At 33.1% G+C, this 15,437-nt stretch overlaps 1 protein-coding gene across 2 annotated transcripts in view; it reads left to right on the forward strand.

Annotated features, from left to right (window-relative positions):
• Positions 1 to 337: 337 nt before the first annotated feature.
• Positions 338 to 15,437, forward strand: part of LOC146995471 (uncharacterized) — a 108,855-nt gene continuing 93,755 nt past the window's right edge. Inside the window, exons 1-2 of one of the 2 annotated variants that reach the window (XM_085824002.1) lie at positions 338 to 1,015; positions 11,172 to 11,377. In XM_085824002.1, the coding sequence (XP_085680128.1) occupies positions 11,280 to 11,377 (98 nt within the window). In that variant the 5' untranslated portion in view covers positions 338 to 1,015; positions 11,172 to 11,279. The remainder of the gene's footprint in view (positions 1,016 to 11,171; positions 11,378 to 15,437) is intronic. The other variant, XR_015043074.1, reaches the window with a different exon arrangement.

The following is a 15,437-nucleotide window of genomic DNA, read 5'->3' on the forward strand; positions in this document are numbered from 1 at the left end:
AATTGTCGTATATTGATACTTTGATACCCCCCTTACTTTGTTTAAAAATTTGAAATTAGATTCCATTTACTCAAAAACCAGTATTATATTTATTTGTTCCATCTGCTTAGTTACACTTAAGTGCTTAAAGTTCTAGTCATTGTACAAGGCATATATAATAAATATGTTTTTCTCCTATCTAAAATATCTATTTGTAAAATATCTTTTGAAGTAAATCTTTTAATTATAATAATGATTAATCTTTTATGTGGTAAGATTATGTAAATTATGTATGGATATTAGATTTAAGTGACTGAAATTTAAAAATTTCAATGGGAAAGTGGTGTTTACTTGGAATATTCCCATGATTCTCGAGTTACCTGGAGTCTTGTTAGACAACAATGCTGCATAAATGTACTAGACCGTTTGGCAGATGAAGCTACTATGTATTTTTCTGCATTGCATGGAAAATAGAGGTGTGTTCTTATACCTGTTACCCATCATCTGGCTTGTAAGTATGAATAAAATATTAAGATACTTATTTATTGATCTATTATTTATTGAAAAATATTTTTATGATATAAATCCAGATGTATTGCATAGTTACAAGAACTATCTATTAGTTTTCATGTTAGTTCTAAGCTTTATTGTAAATTTTATTTTTTTACTTTGAAAAAGAATAATTGTGATGAAATATTATATTCTGGACGATTATATATCTCTAAACCACAGAATTTCTAGCAGCAATTTGCCATCAGTGTCAACATTAAAAAATCATTATACTGAATAATTCACCTTATAGCTGTAAACTGCTAATATTTTGATACAATTGGACATATTATTTTAGGATATGTCTCTTAATCTTCTCTTAACTCGTTCCATACTCAAATCATCCCCTTAGAAGCTAAGATTGAGAATACTCGTCTCCTCAAGCAACAATTGGATGCTGTACGAGTCGCATCGGACATGGACCAGCATACACCTCTTACGGCAAAAGCAAACTGTGATACATTGAAAGTACTGGAGCCCCTTAAGGGTAAGTGTGTTTTTAAATATCTCAGTATGCTAAAAAAACCCTTAGATAGCCTTGCTAATGCTTTTAATGATAATTTTAAGTTAAATATAAAAAGAAAACAACATGAAATCTCGGATAATTCAAACGCTAATTCTAACCACGAGGATGGTAAGCCTATAAGGCATACATACGTATAGTATATTTTTCAGTTGCAATACCTTATTACCACTGAGAATTTTTTGCGATTCCCAGGACGCCATAATACAGTCAAAAAGTCATTAATTCAGACACCCATACTCCGGAATGATCTATAATCCGGACCTCAAAGCTACAAACTTTCTGCGCATACGTCGCGTTTACGTGTGCTCATAAGACCTTTACGGCTGTGACTTTGCCTGTGCACATGCGCATAATACGTTTACGCATGCGCGTTTAACGTATAACAGACGGTATAAGCTGAGCTAAAATTATCTAATTCAGTTAATGTTGCAGATTGCGTTGTTCCTTAATCTTCGAATTGGATCAGGCTTATTATTTTTTGCAGACTGTTAGAGCAATTTTATAAAAGTAAGCTTGAACTTTCGATTATGTCAAACAAAATTTCCGATATATATTTACTAATATGTACAGGATCTACAAAGCAAAAGTATGTTTCGAAGTCCATTAAACAAAAAGTGGAATTGCTGCAAAAAATGGAAAAAGGCATATCCTTTGTTTCTTAACCATTCCGAAATCTGTTTATCAATTTCATGCTGCTCTGCGGGGGGGACATCGCAGCGCGCAATGAACTGGAAGTTGATTTGTCAGCACTATCCTTATCTTCAGGGCAAATGTTTTTATTTTATTCGGCTTATAATTCCTTACTAAATGTAGTATTTCATCTCGATGTATTCCGTCTTTGATATGATTTAAATCAAATTCCTTGTCATTATAAATACCACAAGTACACATCAAATAGTTTTCTGGTTGCAATTTTCTAATTTCGACTATGCTTAATGTATGCTTTACGCATGTGCTTGTTGAAAGAAATGTTTAATAAAGTAAACAAATAAATATTAAGCTTTTTTTTGTAAATTTTGATACCCTTTAGATCATAATTGTTCTTTATTTCATAAATAACGGTTTCATATTTTTAATTGTATAATTTCTTCATGCCATCTTACCAGATTTAAACTGATGATCTATAATCCGGAATCGCCAAAGTCCCGACGAGTCCGGATTAACTACTTTTGACTGTATTTACAAAAATTCTGTGGAACCCAATAAGTACTGCGCAAATCCGACACATGTGTGAGTGAAACTGTCAATTTTTTCTTTTGTACACTTGCAGTTTTAGGTCACTACATTTAATTTCTAATTTTAAGACATAGAACAATGTGAACATTTTAAATAAGTAACAGATGAAATGACAGCGTCACGTGCAAAGCAAGAAAAATGAACGTTTCTATTATAAAATGAAGGCGTCGAAACGGATTCATTTTTTTTTCTTTGTCTGTATTGCCATATCTATTTTAAGATGTATTGTATTATGTAAAAATATTTGGTAATTGTAAAAGTATTATAATAAATTAAAGAAATATCAAAACTGCTAAAATTCTAGGCAACCCCCTGCTGCAAGTCCAGCGACTCCAGTTTAAGAAACCCTGGTATAGACAGACAACCCGGCGAAATTACGCCCTAATTGAGATACAGACATAAAACTTATATCAAAATGATGGGGCATGCATTTGCAGTTGAAAGCAGCAAAACGCATCAAAATGGATCATTAACTTTCGAGTCGTGTGATTTTGATGCGGCTTGCTGCTTTCAAAAGCATTTTCCTACAACTTGCATCCTATTTGAGATGCAGATATAAAATTTGTGGAGCATGAAATTGCTATTGAATGCAGGAAACCGCATCAAAATCGGACAATCGGTTCCCGTGTAAAACAGATTTTAAAAAACTGTAATTCTTAGAGATGCATCAAATTTCATTGCCATGAAAAATATATTTCGTCCTCTGGACCCTGAAAACGATACTAATTATGTCCAGAATGCAGTTAACACTGTAAATCAACGAAGCACTTCAAGTCAAAATTTACCTACACCACCACAACCAAAAGTTGTTCCTCCAGTCAAAAATTCTACAATGATATAACCAGGGCAAACAAGTCCACAATACCAATTTTAAATCATATCAAATCCGAAGAACACAGGAAAAGGCCTAAAACCATCCTCAGAGACATACAATAAAGGTTTTTGATAAACGTTTAATTACTGTAAAGGCCCTTATTTTTGCAGGCCGTAATTTTCACAAAAATGAATATATCGGTGATTTCGCGAGTTGAAAATTTCACGAATTTTATATGAACAGAACAGAAAGTTGAAAAATTTTAAAAGTACTTAAGTAAAGTTGGGGGGGGAAAAAAAGTATTTCGCAAAGCTTTGATTTTTGCGATTACGACGGGCTCACGAAAATAAGGGCCTTTACACCAGTTTAAAAAAGACCCAAAAAACTAATTAATTATTCTTTAACTAATTATTGTAATATACCTAATTGCCTAGCTTAGCACCAAAAATTGGGAAAATTAAAATTTTTATTCCTATCGCATCACTAATTAATATTGAAGCAGGCTTAATTTAATTTGTCCATCATGTCCTCTAGCCCCTCATTCACTCAGCCATCCCTTTAAATTAGTATGGATTGAAGACAAGAAAGAATTTCAACCAATCACAAAAAATGCTGGTGGAAAAAATTGAAATAAGTGAGAGATGGAGCGCTTAACGAGGATCCTTAAGCGCTCCATCTCTCACTTTGTAATCACAGTTCAACAGCTTTCGGCCATGAAGGCGGTAGCTATCATAATCATACCACACACTCTACAACCAATCACGTTCGTCTCGATCTAGTTACTCAACCGTAAACCACAGAAGGATTTTTCGCCGATTTAATGGCTATATCCAAACTAAACAATAAAATTATCATAGGTAGAGACTTTAACTCACACCACAAAAATCGGAACTGCAGAAATGATAATTCAAATGGTCACATTGTTAATCAATTTGCCTCAACGGCCAACTTTACTGTTGTAGCTCCCTCCTACCCAACATGCTATAGATCTGCAAGCATTATTGAATTTTTCCTGCTAAAAAATATTTATCAACCATCAAGGATAGAAAGATTACGTGAAGTATTCTCTGATTATAACCCTGTTTTAATGGAGGTGAATATCAGTAGCTATAGTACATCACACAAAAGAGCCTTTATTATGAACTGGGTAGCTCTAAACAACACTCAGTACCCGTTACCCGCGATACACAGTGAAGACGAGTTAGACGCAGTTATCGAAGATTTTACTAGCACACTTAACCGTGCTCTGAAAAATAGCAAGGCGGTCCCGTTGACTGGTAGGGCCAGAGATCCTGCTATTAGAGAACTTTTAGCTAACAGAAAGAGAGCTAGAAAAATATGGCAGAGGACCAGATGCCCAGAAGTTAAGAGAATTTTAAATCGGCTGAATCAGGAAGTCAGTACACGCACAAAACAAATGGTCTAGATATTTAGAATCACTCTCTACTGATGATCATGTATATGGAAAGCTGCTTCTAGATATAATAGATGCTACACAAATATTCTGCCCCTTAATGGCCCCTCTGGGATCACATACACAGAAACTGAGAAAGCTGAGTCACTAGCTGATCACTACGCTACTCAGTTTTACATTAACATCTCACACCCAGACACAGAACGCACAGTTAGTTACACTAACAATTTATACTTTTAACCAAAAACAGACAACATCCGTCTTGCTAAACCTTCGGAAGTTAACACCGCCACCTCCATACCTGTCCCTTTCAATGATGTTCGATCGATTATTGCGGCTTCCCCGCTCTCTCCAGATGAGTATGCGATGAGAATCGCTACTCAGACTGAATCTGCTCTCATCTGTAAAGAGTACTCGTCCCCATTCATTGTTTCTCCAATTCCGGTGTTCCCGGCACCACAGAGAACGCCTTCTCCGATGGGCAGGCGTTAGAGGTACACACCGTACAGGGCGTCGTGCAAACAGACCACCACCCTGCAGTCTTCTGGCCACGGTAAAACGCGATATCTGTCGTCCAGTCGCCTGCGTCGTGTGTCTAGCGATTTCTCCCGCTGTCTGCCGCCTGTTTCTTCTGGCCTGTAAGGCAATATACCGGTCATCTGCAGGTGTGGTTCCTCGTGAACGACCACTACTAAACCCCCGGATAGCTGTTCCTGTAGTTTTAAATTGTCTCCAAAGTCGTGAAACGATGCTGTGAGCAATTCCGATCTCTGCAGCCACACTTGTCACACGGCGGCCTTCCTCCAACTTCCCAATGACCTCGGGTAAAAGCATCCAGATGTCATCTAACAGATTGATTATTCGCCATTTCTCGCCGAGGCAGCAACTCAGTGTGATTTTAACTGCTATACGGTGTGCAATCTCTTTGCCAGAAATACTGATCTTTCACCGAGAACATGCTTTATACAACTCAGACACTCCCCCATTATGTCTACCTGCATATCTGCGCAAGTGCTACCGTAGATCACCTTACTTAATCTCGGGATTGGTCTTTCTGTCCGCTCTGCCTCTTCGTTCAGCTGATATGCTAATTTTTCGACTTCGTCCTTAATTTTTGCACACCAGTGTATTTCACGTGCTATACACAGGATAAGGTACAACCCAGGAACCTGGAAATGATGTGTGTCTTTGTACCCTTCTAAAGGAGTATGGATTGAAAACAGCCTAGGCCTTCCCCGTAGCACACTGTAAATCACACTTCACCCAATAGGATTACTCCTCTGCCAGCCAACAGAAGTTCAACAAGCTCCCGCCTACCACCTGACTACTGAACCATTCAGCCTTGAATACTCGAGGAGAGGGGGAAGAAAAAAGAAGAAAAGGGCTTTTTCTTCTCTCTCCGCCCCCGATTGCCTCTGCTGCTCACACTCCAACTAGCTCTAGGTTTTAACTTCAAAACTCATCATCTTATATTTGCTGCAAACTCTGCCATTACTACTGATTATAATGTCACAATTGCTTTCATTTCATTTCACTGCCATAACTGCTCTTCGAATTTTTATTTTTACGAACTTCAGCAACATTATTTCTTTAACATTCGTAAAAGTATTAACTTACTACACTGGGATAAGGCTATGCCCAGGAACCCACTACAACTGAACATTAGTTCATCGAGGAAGGGCATACTCTAAATGAAGCTGCAGATGTCCAAATAAAAAAGGAAAAGAAAACCTATTCACAATAAATTGTTTCAACAAAGGAAACGATTGTGTGATTTTAGATGACAGTCGGAGAGTATTAGTATCAAATATTTTATTTCATCATACCACCAACAAATATTTTCTTTTGTTTCAGAAGCCCATCAAAAACTTACATGACAGCAAATGCAAATCTAGTATAAATAACGTTTATGTTGCTAAAATAAATTCTGATTTCCAAAGATGGCCTGTTTCTCGCATTGTTGGTAAATCATGGTTGATGGGCATTAAGAATGGTCTTTCCTCTAATTCACTGGACACACACAAATTAGCAGCACGTTGGTGTTAATTCTTTTTAATTCTGTATTAAAATATACAACTTTAAACTTAGTTGACATATGCGGCATTTGAAGTGCAAATAATAAAAATTTTTCTTAAATACTATGCTTTGTTGCTTATCTTTTAGAAATTTAAAGACCTGGAATTCTGCAATTCTGAGTAAAAAATGAAAATAAAAAACAATTAACACCAACAAAAACTTGTGGTAACATGACAGACAAATTATTACAAATACTACAAAAGATCATGCCTTTTCATTTTATTTAACCATATGTTAAAGCAGTATTCTTTATTAGACCTGGAAAAGTTAGAAACAGGAATATATTTTACTACAAAAACTACACGACAATTCTGAAATTAGAAGCTTTTCTGTATGAATTCCACTCTAAAACAATGCAAGTGCAGTCTTGACGATAAGAAAGTCAAATTTATTGAAATTTAAATTTGTATTTCCATTTTAATTTTCATTTTCCTAAAAACATTTGTCAACTTTGCAGGATTTCATCTTCAAGTATATATGTACAGACATTTAAAGTTCTGATGTATTAACATCTCGTGAAAATACACCTATCCCTCGATTTATACAGTACTTACTTGTTTTACATGATTTCAGTTTTACACAGTTTAAAAATTAACAGATTTCAAAAACTTAGTAAAATAGTATTTGCTGCATAAATGCAAATACATACATTTGAAGTCATTTTTTAATCTCATTTCTTTGGTAACACTGGTGGCAACAACAAGGATGGGGATTCCCCGTGTTAGGGGAATCTCAATAGTATGTATATGTATTTCATAACAGTAAAATTTTAAATTATATGGTTCACGCGAACTAATGCAGTATCAGTATTTTAGCAGCAAGGATTACATCATTTTTATCTACATATCTGAATGTTTACTAGCAAGTTTTCAACATTTATAGTTTTTGTGGCATTTTTTATAATTTATGTAAATTTTTTAAAGTATTATAATGCCAAAACGATTTTTAAAAAAAAATCAAAAATGAAATTAGAAGCAAAAATTAAAATATTAGATCATCTATGTAATAGAGAAGGAGTAACAAATGTTGCTAAATTTTACTCCATGAACGAAGCCACAATAAGGACAATTAAAAAAAAAATGAAGACTCTACTAGAAAAAGAATTAGATATGGGTAGAAGACGAAAATTTAAAATGGATTCCAATTGATACTGATGCTATTAGAAACAAGGCTTTAAAAATTTATAAAGCACTTAAGAATCGGTCACTATCGACTTTGTCAGATGAAAAAAAGGTATCTTTTTCCACAAGTCATGGTTAGTTTGAGAGATTTAATAATATTTAAACAAAGGCATTCTTTACATAATCTAAGATTGAAAGGAGAAAGTGCATCTGCTGATTCGAATGTAACAACAATATTCAGCAAAATTTGCTGAAATCAATTGCCACGATCTCCTACATTTCTGATCAGATCTTCAATGCTGACGTGTCTACGTTGTTCTGAAAAAAAAAAAAAATACAGTCAAAAGTCGTTAATCCGGACTCGTCGGGACTTCGGCGATTCCGGATTATCGATTTTTCCGGATTATAGATCATCAGTTTAAATCTCGTAAGATGGCATGCAGAAATTCTAAAATTAAAAATATGAAACCGTAATTTATGAAATAAAGAACAATTATGATCTAAAGGGTATCAAAATTTACAAAAAAAAAAGCTTAATATTTATTTGTTTACTTTATTAAACATTTCTTTCAATGTAAGTTGTTTAAGTTGCTTCATTTTATGTGATACTAATACTTTCTCTTTAATTCTATAAACAGACATAATTTCTTTTCAGTTAAAGAGTTCTGCTGTTCAAGTCCCGTTAATTGCTGTGCCGAGAATACCGACTAACTGGTCAATGGAAATTTTTTCGTTTTCACTAACCTCTCTGTCACATTCTTCATGTCTTTATCCATTTTTTTCAGCAATTTCACTTTTTGTTTGTTGGACATTGAAACATACTTTCGTTTTGTAGATCCTTTGGAAGTTCCAGCATCGGAAATTCTATTTGACATAATCGAAAGTTCAAGTTTACTTTTATAAAATTGCTCTTACAGTCTGCAAAAAATAATAAGCGGGATCCTATTCGAAGATTAAGGAACAACGCAATCATTAACATTAACTGAAATAGATAATTAGATAATTTTAGCCTACACCGTCCGTTATACATTAAACGCGCAGGCGAAAACGTATTCTGCGCTTGCTCACACGCATATGCGCAGTAGTCAAGTTCTTACGCGCTCGCGTAAAACGCCTGTGCTAACGCGGCACATGCGCAGAAAGTTTTTAGCTTTGAGGTCCGGATTATAGATCATTCCGGATTATAGGTGTCCGAATTAACGACTTTTGACTGTACCTTGCAAATCAGCTAGTGGTCATAAGGTAGTGAAAAGTCATACAATTTTTTTCTGTTGCAATGCTTCAGGCAATTATATAATGAAACCATTGGTTATTAACAAATCAAAAACACCATGTTCATTTAAAGGAACAAATATAAATAACCTTCCCTTTTATTGGATGCCTAACAGGAAAGCACGGGTCACTGCCATAAGGTTCAATGAATGATTTCTTACCATGTTTGTCCCAGATGTCAAAAATTATTTAGGTAAAAAAGGATTGCCTTTTAAGACTCTTCTTTTAATAGATAATGCACCTGGTCATCTTCAAAATTTACAACACAAAAAAGTAGAAATAGTCTTTTTGCCCAAAAAATACAACTTCTTTATTACAGCCATTGAATCAAGTAATATTTTCTGGCTTTTACAACATTGTGTATATCAAACAAACCTTTAGGTATATTTTAGAAAAAATGGAGAATAATGAATCTTACTCTTATGGATGCTTGGAAGAAATTTACAATCTTAGATTGTGTTGGACTGTCATATACTCAGATTAAACAATCAATGCTCAACGCATGCTGGAAAGCAATACGCTGGATGTTGCTAAAGATGAGAATGATAGATTACCATTAGAGTGTGAATATTCTCAGATCACTAAATTGGCTCAAACTGTAGTAGGAGAAGGTTTTGAGGATTTAGCTCAAGCATATATTAAAGGAATAATGGTTGATGAAGAACTAAATGAGGATGAGTTAGTTAACATGATTCATGAAACAAATAAACATGATGAAGACCAATCTGAACCAGCTGCATTCACAGCTAAAGTCATCAGTGTAGGACTTGAATTGGGAAGAAAATTAGGTAATCATTTTTTACAATATGACACAAATGTCGAATGAAATCTCCGATTCCAAGGGGAGCTTAGTAAGTGTTTAAATCTATATACGGATGTTTAAAAAGATTTAGGGGGACAAAAAAACAACAGGCAATTGTTAATTATGGATTTCATCATGAAGTCTAGTCGATGTGAGATCTCCCCTAATTTATCATCTATTGAAGCAGAATTGTATCACGAATACTCAAGTGATGAAAGAGACATCATACCAATCAAGAAGAAAAAACTAATAATTCATGAAAGTGATGTCAGTCCAAAATCAACTCTAAATATGAGAATATTTGTAGAAATTTCCTGTTCTTTCAATTCGAGCCACAATTTTTCATAAATGCTACATACTTTCATTACATTATCAGGTTGCATACTTCTGATGTCTGTGTAATTTATTTAATTGATGATGTAATTTATTTAATTGATAACTAAATATACTCGATTATGTTTTCACAAGGCTTGCTAATGTTTTTTTAAATAACACGAAAATAATCATGCAATGCAATAAAAATAGAACATCATTTTCCTGCCTCAGAATATACTACTAATAACAGGTTGTTTAAAGAGCAAAATATACAAAATTTAAATTAAATAATTATTTCCTTTTACTCAGTTGAATATACATTTAATTCATAAACATGTATATGCAGATAAAATTAGCTATGTCAATAAAGTTCTGCAAAGAATAATGAACGTGATCCTATTAGTTAAGTGTTGCAACTTTATTTCATATGAAATATTTTCTATATAGTCATTCCTTAAAAGTAGTCTCTGAATAATTAAACCAATTAAATTTGTTTCTAAATGTACTTGGGTTAATTGATAAAAGCAAGGCTTTTTTTTAAATGGCAAGCTGATTTTTAATTGATTTCATACTTAGATACATCATTATACATACATTAATAAAATAAATAAAATTCTAATTATGTTAGGGCAGTTTCCATTTTGCTGGTGTTTACTAAAGAAAATTTTACAGATAGCATTTTTAACAAAAACGCTGTTTATGATCATTTAAGATTTAAAAATAAATAAATAAATAAATAAAGAGAGAGAGAGATTATTTTGTAAGTATTCATCAAGAATATTTCTTCCAATTTATGTTTTCGAAGAAACGCCTTTATTACACCAAAGTAAAAAAAAATTATCCCTCTACCAAAACTTAAATCTGTATCGATTAAAAAAGAACAGTAATGCGTATTTAATAAGAACACAGGAATAAATTGTATTAAAACTCAAATCTATTTGTAAATTGTTCTTCTCTAAACTTATGCTTTGAACCTGAAATATTTTGAATGAAATAGTGCTTTTTTATTTATTTTAAGACTTGATCTATTTTAAATTTACCTAAAATACCTAAAATAATTATTTTAGCTTTTCAAGAGTTTCTTTTACATTGCTGAATTTGATGAAGGTGTACAAACGGTGCCAAATTCTTGGTTTTGGGCTGATATGGATAAATGACATATGTAATATGAAAAAATGAATCAAACTGAACAAAATGATTGCATCACATCAAGCCCCAGATTATTGAGAACTTTGGCAATTTCACCGGGTTCTCTAAATTTTTGCATCGACAAGTATGATATTTTCTATAATTATGTGTTCTTGTTGCTCATTTTTCTCACTGTATAATTTAGAAAGCTGAATAGAACATGGAAAATGCTGTTATGAATGACATCAGTACCAAAATATTTTTAAAATATAGTAACATCTCCATTTTTAGTACTTTTATCCATAAATTATTAGTACGAGTTGGTAGTTTGGTTTTTGAATCTTAACATTATTTTAATTACCAGACTAGTTGTTTAAAAATAGGAATGCATGTATTAAAAAATTCAAAAATTAACAATCATATCAGGATATAATATATATTTGCTTTAACATTTAACTGCATTTTTTTATACAAATTTGATGCTCTCAAAATCTATTCGGTCACCTTAATTTTGCAGTGGAAAAATAATGAAATAGTATAATCCTACAATTCGAAACCATAAAAATTCTATTTGATTTATTTATTGAATAAATTGTTGCAAAATATCTGAAATTTGCAGAATTTTATAAAATAATGTAGCCATGACTGTTAATTTAATTTTACATCAAATATTTCGATAATTATACATGAGCAAATAAATGCTGCTAGAACATTTAGATGTTTAATCTAACATTAAACGATTATTTAATTCATTCTTTTTGCTTTATGTTAAATTATTGTTTATGAGTGATAACGGAAATTTAAAATTTTCAGTGAAAAAGGCATAGAAAAGTTAAAGTTGGCTATGAAGTTTTCAGACATCGAAAAGTGCAGAATTTGGTGCGGAAACAACAAAAAAACAAAAACAAAAAAAAAAACCACCAGCGATTTAAATTCTCCGATTCTTCAGATGAGTAAAAAAAGTAAACAAGTAAAAAACAGTAAAAAAGTACTATAGTAAAAAAGCTAGCAGAGCTATGCTTGCCATTGCTACCAGAGTGCACACAAGGAAAATATTTTCAACCAGAATTTTCTGCATCTGTTTTAGCTAGTCCTCACTGCAAATCTGAGGACTAATACTCCAAAAGCAGGCTCATCAGAAAGACCCAATAAAGGTTTCGTACTGTTGCATTCCTGTACAGGTTCATGCAATTTGGAGTGATTAACGATGACACTTAATAAACACACAATGTATTTGCCAGTATTATTCAGGACATCTCCAAAAACATGTTTACAGTCGTCCAAAAACTGCGACAAGCACATTGAAACAATCAGCAACAGAGCCTTTAGGCTGTAACAGTGAAGACAGCTTCACAGCAAAGTGCTAGAGTACAGCTCCCGACTAGGTTCAGTCTTCTCAGAACTCGACGTACTGTCGAGATTCTCGACGCTACAACTCGCGATGCACTCCACAATAAGCACTAGAATACAGCTTCTGACTCAGTTCAATCGTTCTTGGAGCTCAACACACTCCAAGATAAGACTCGATGATGCACTAACTCGCGATACATTAAGAGACTCTCTCTACGCACTCCCCAATCAACTCAATACTAGACTGAAAATCAACTCGATAGACTCGAGATACTACTGCTACTCCGCATACAGGCAGGGTTTATATAGCTTTTAGCATGCATTCGAGAACATTCTAAGTCAAACTAGTAAGAATTCGTTCTAAATGGTTCTCCATCCGTCTACGGCATATTGCCAATTTCGCTGAAAGATGTTGCCAAATGGGTGATTTCTCGCCAAATCTAGCAAATCCTAAACCTGCTTTGTGGGAAATCTATCTTACCGCAGCTGGAAATTTTTTAACAGTAACTTTCTGAATTTGCCAATAGTCAATTTTTTAAAAGTGTTCTGTTTTCAGGTTTTTAGAATAATTATGTAATAAAGACACAATAACACGCCGAATAAATACTAATTCAGAAGTCAAACAACAAAAATCAGCGTTATATTTACAAAATTTTCACAGTGACTGTTTACTGTGAAAATTTTGTAAATATAACGCTGATTTTTGTTGTTTGACTTCTGAATTAAATATGTAATACCCTGACCTTTTCTCTTCCGCAGAACTTCAACATCTAATCTTAAAAAATTTAAATTCTTTATCTAGATTACAAATATTGCAAGAAAAGGTGGAGTTGCTGAAAACTCCTAACTGTGCAATCAACCGAAAAATTCAGAATTAAATATATTCCAATTAAAAACTGAATTAGAACTTCAATTTTTAGAGAGAATGTTTCTCAACAACATAGCTCCTGTGGTATTGTAAAATAATATTTTACATTAATCCTAATAGTTTTTTTTTTTTATTTTATTTTGTTTACTTTTTGCACACATTTTCATTTTATAAAGTAATTTCTGTTACGTTTTTGCTTAAATGAAATTTTCTATTTCAGTATTATCTTATTTTCTTTATATAAAAACTAACTGCATAAAATGTACTAAAATACAAATATGGAACTCAAAGCAATGAAAACGTTATGATTTTATAAATAAGTTTCCATTACATTTGCATTTTATTTTGAGGAAAGTTAGATTTCTTGAGTGTTCTGTGAAGTTGAAATAATTTTCTTAAATGATAGAATAAGAAATCTTGTTGGTTATGCATTTATAGATTAAAGTCAATTTTTATTTATATATTTATTTATTTAGGTCAATGAATTGAAACATATTAATGTTAAAGGAGACTAACGTAAACATATTAATAGTAATCGTAACAAATATTTTGAAGTGATGTCGGACACGCTAGCCGAAGAGTACAGTTGGGTAAGTGAAAAAAAAAAGGGGGGCATTTAAATCCCTGAAGTTATCATAGGTTATTTTACATAAGTCAACATTTATAAATATATTTTTATGTACATCATCATTTACAAAATATCTTGATAACTTACATTACGTATAATATGAAATCTGCCAAATTAAGTCACACCCAGCACCCGTAGCTCTCAGCCTGAGTCAAATCTTAATTATTCAAAAAATCGAATAAAATAAGACCAGACTTCCATGAATAGTGCATAGTGCTACTAAATGCATATGTGACCATCCCAGAAGAAATAAAGCAGGTAGATATTAGCATCTGGAAAGATATCCCAATGCATGAAGGAAGAGTAATATATTTAGTGTATGAACCTGTTATGTCAAGAAGACTTTAAATGAATTAGAAGACAACATAAAATAGCAGTTTTATCTGATCGCAAATGTTTAAAATGTTATTTAAAATGTCTAACTTTTTTTTATTCTTAAAATGATGTTTAATCCTCATTTGTTCTGCTATTTAATTTTTATGATGTATTGTTACTTAGTTTGTTATCTATCCACTTGTCAGTAATTGAGCTGAATTAAGTAAAGCTTTGTTCTTTTACATTATATTTTACCGCTCGATCAGGCCGACTGCCGTACCAAAGCACTCGGGTTCGAATCTCGGAAAAGGTTCGGGGGTTGTAAATGCATAGTGTCTGTGCATCATGGGGGCACCCAAAATATGCTGCAAGCCGAAAAGTTCTTTCAAGAAGCTGATCGTAGGGAAAGAGAACTTGAAAATCCTTGGACTCGTCCTCCGTGTGATAGTTGCATCGCAAAAATGTTATGGTTTTTAATTAATTGACTTTCTGTTTAAATATGCAGTAATTATAATTAAAAATTCACAAGTAAATTTTCCATTTAATGTATTTTTTAGAGATAGTGCAAACTCATCTCCCTGCAACAATTGAAAAGAAAGGTGCTACTATAACAGTTAATCTCAAAAAGGTTGGTGGGTGGTAAATGTATAGTGTCTGTGCAGCATGGGGGCACCCAAAATATGCTGCAACAAAGTTGCTACTACACTCATGTCCATAAATTAAGGATAATTCGGAGTCACGCGGAAATCGAACTCTAAAATATACTAAAATATCACCTGTAACATCACAACACACATCTTCAAGAATCATATGCAAATTTTAGGAAGTAACCAGATGACACCGATGGTACTTCACAATGACGAGAATGTAAGAAAGTGATATATAACGAATACAGGCAAAGAAGTAAAATTGTTCGCAGGCACTTTATAAGCATTTCAGTGCAATAACCAAATAGTTCGCAGGGGCTTTATAAGCATTTCAGTGCAATAACCGACAAAGGACGCATTTGGATGATTTTTTACGTGGTAGAATTATCGGCCGTCT

Source organism: Stegodyphus dumicola, chromosome 9 (assembly GCF_044657685.1).
Source record: "Stegodyphus dumicola isolate Sdum_Otavi_A_Nest chromosome 9, ASM4465768v1".
Lineage (NCBI taxonomy): Eukaryota > Metazoa > Arthropoda > Arachnida > Araneae > Eresidae > Stegodyphus > Stegodyphus dumicola.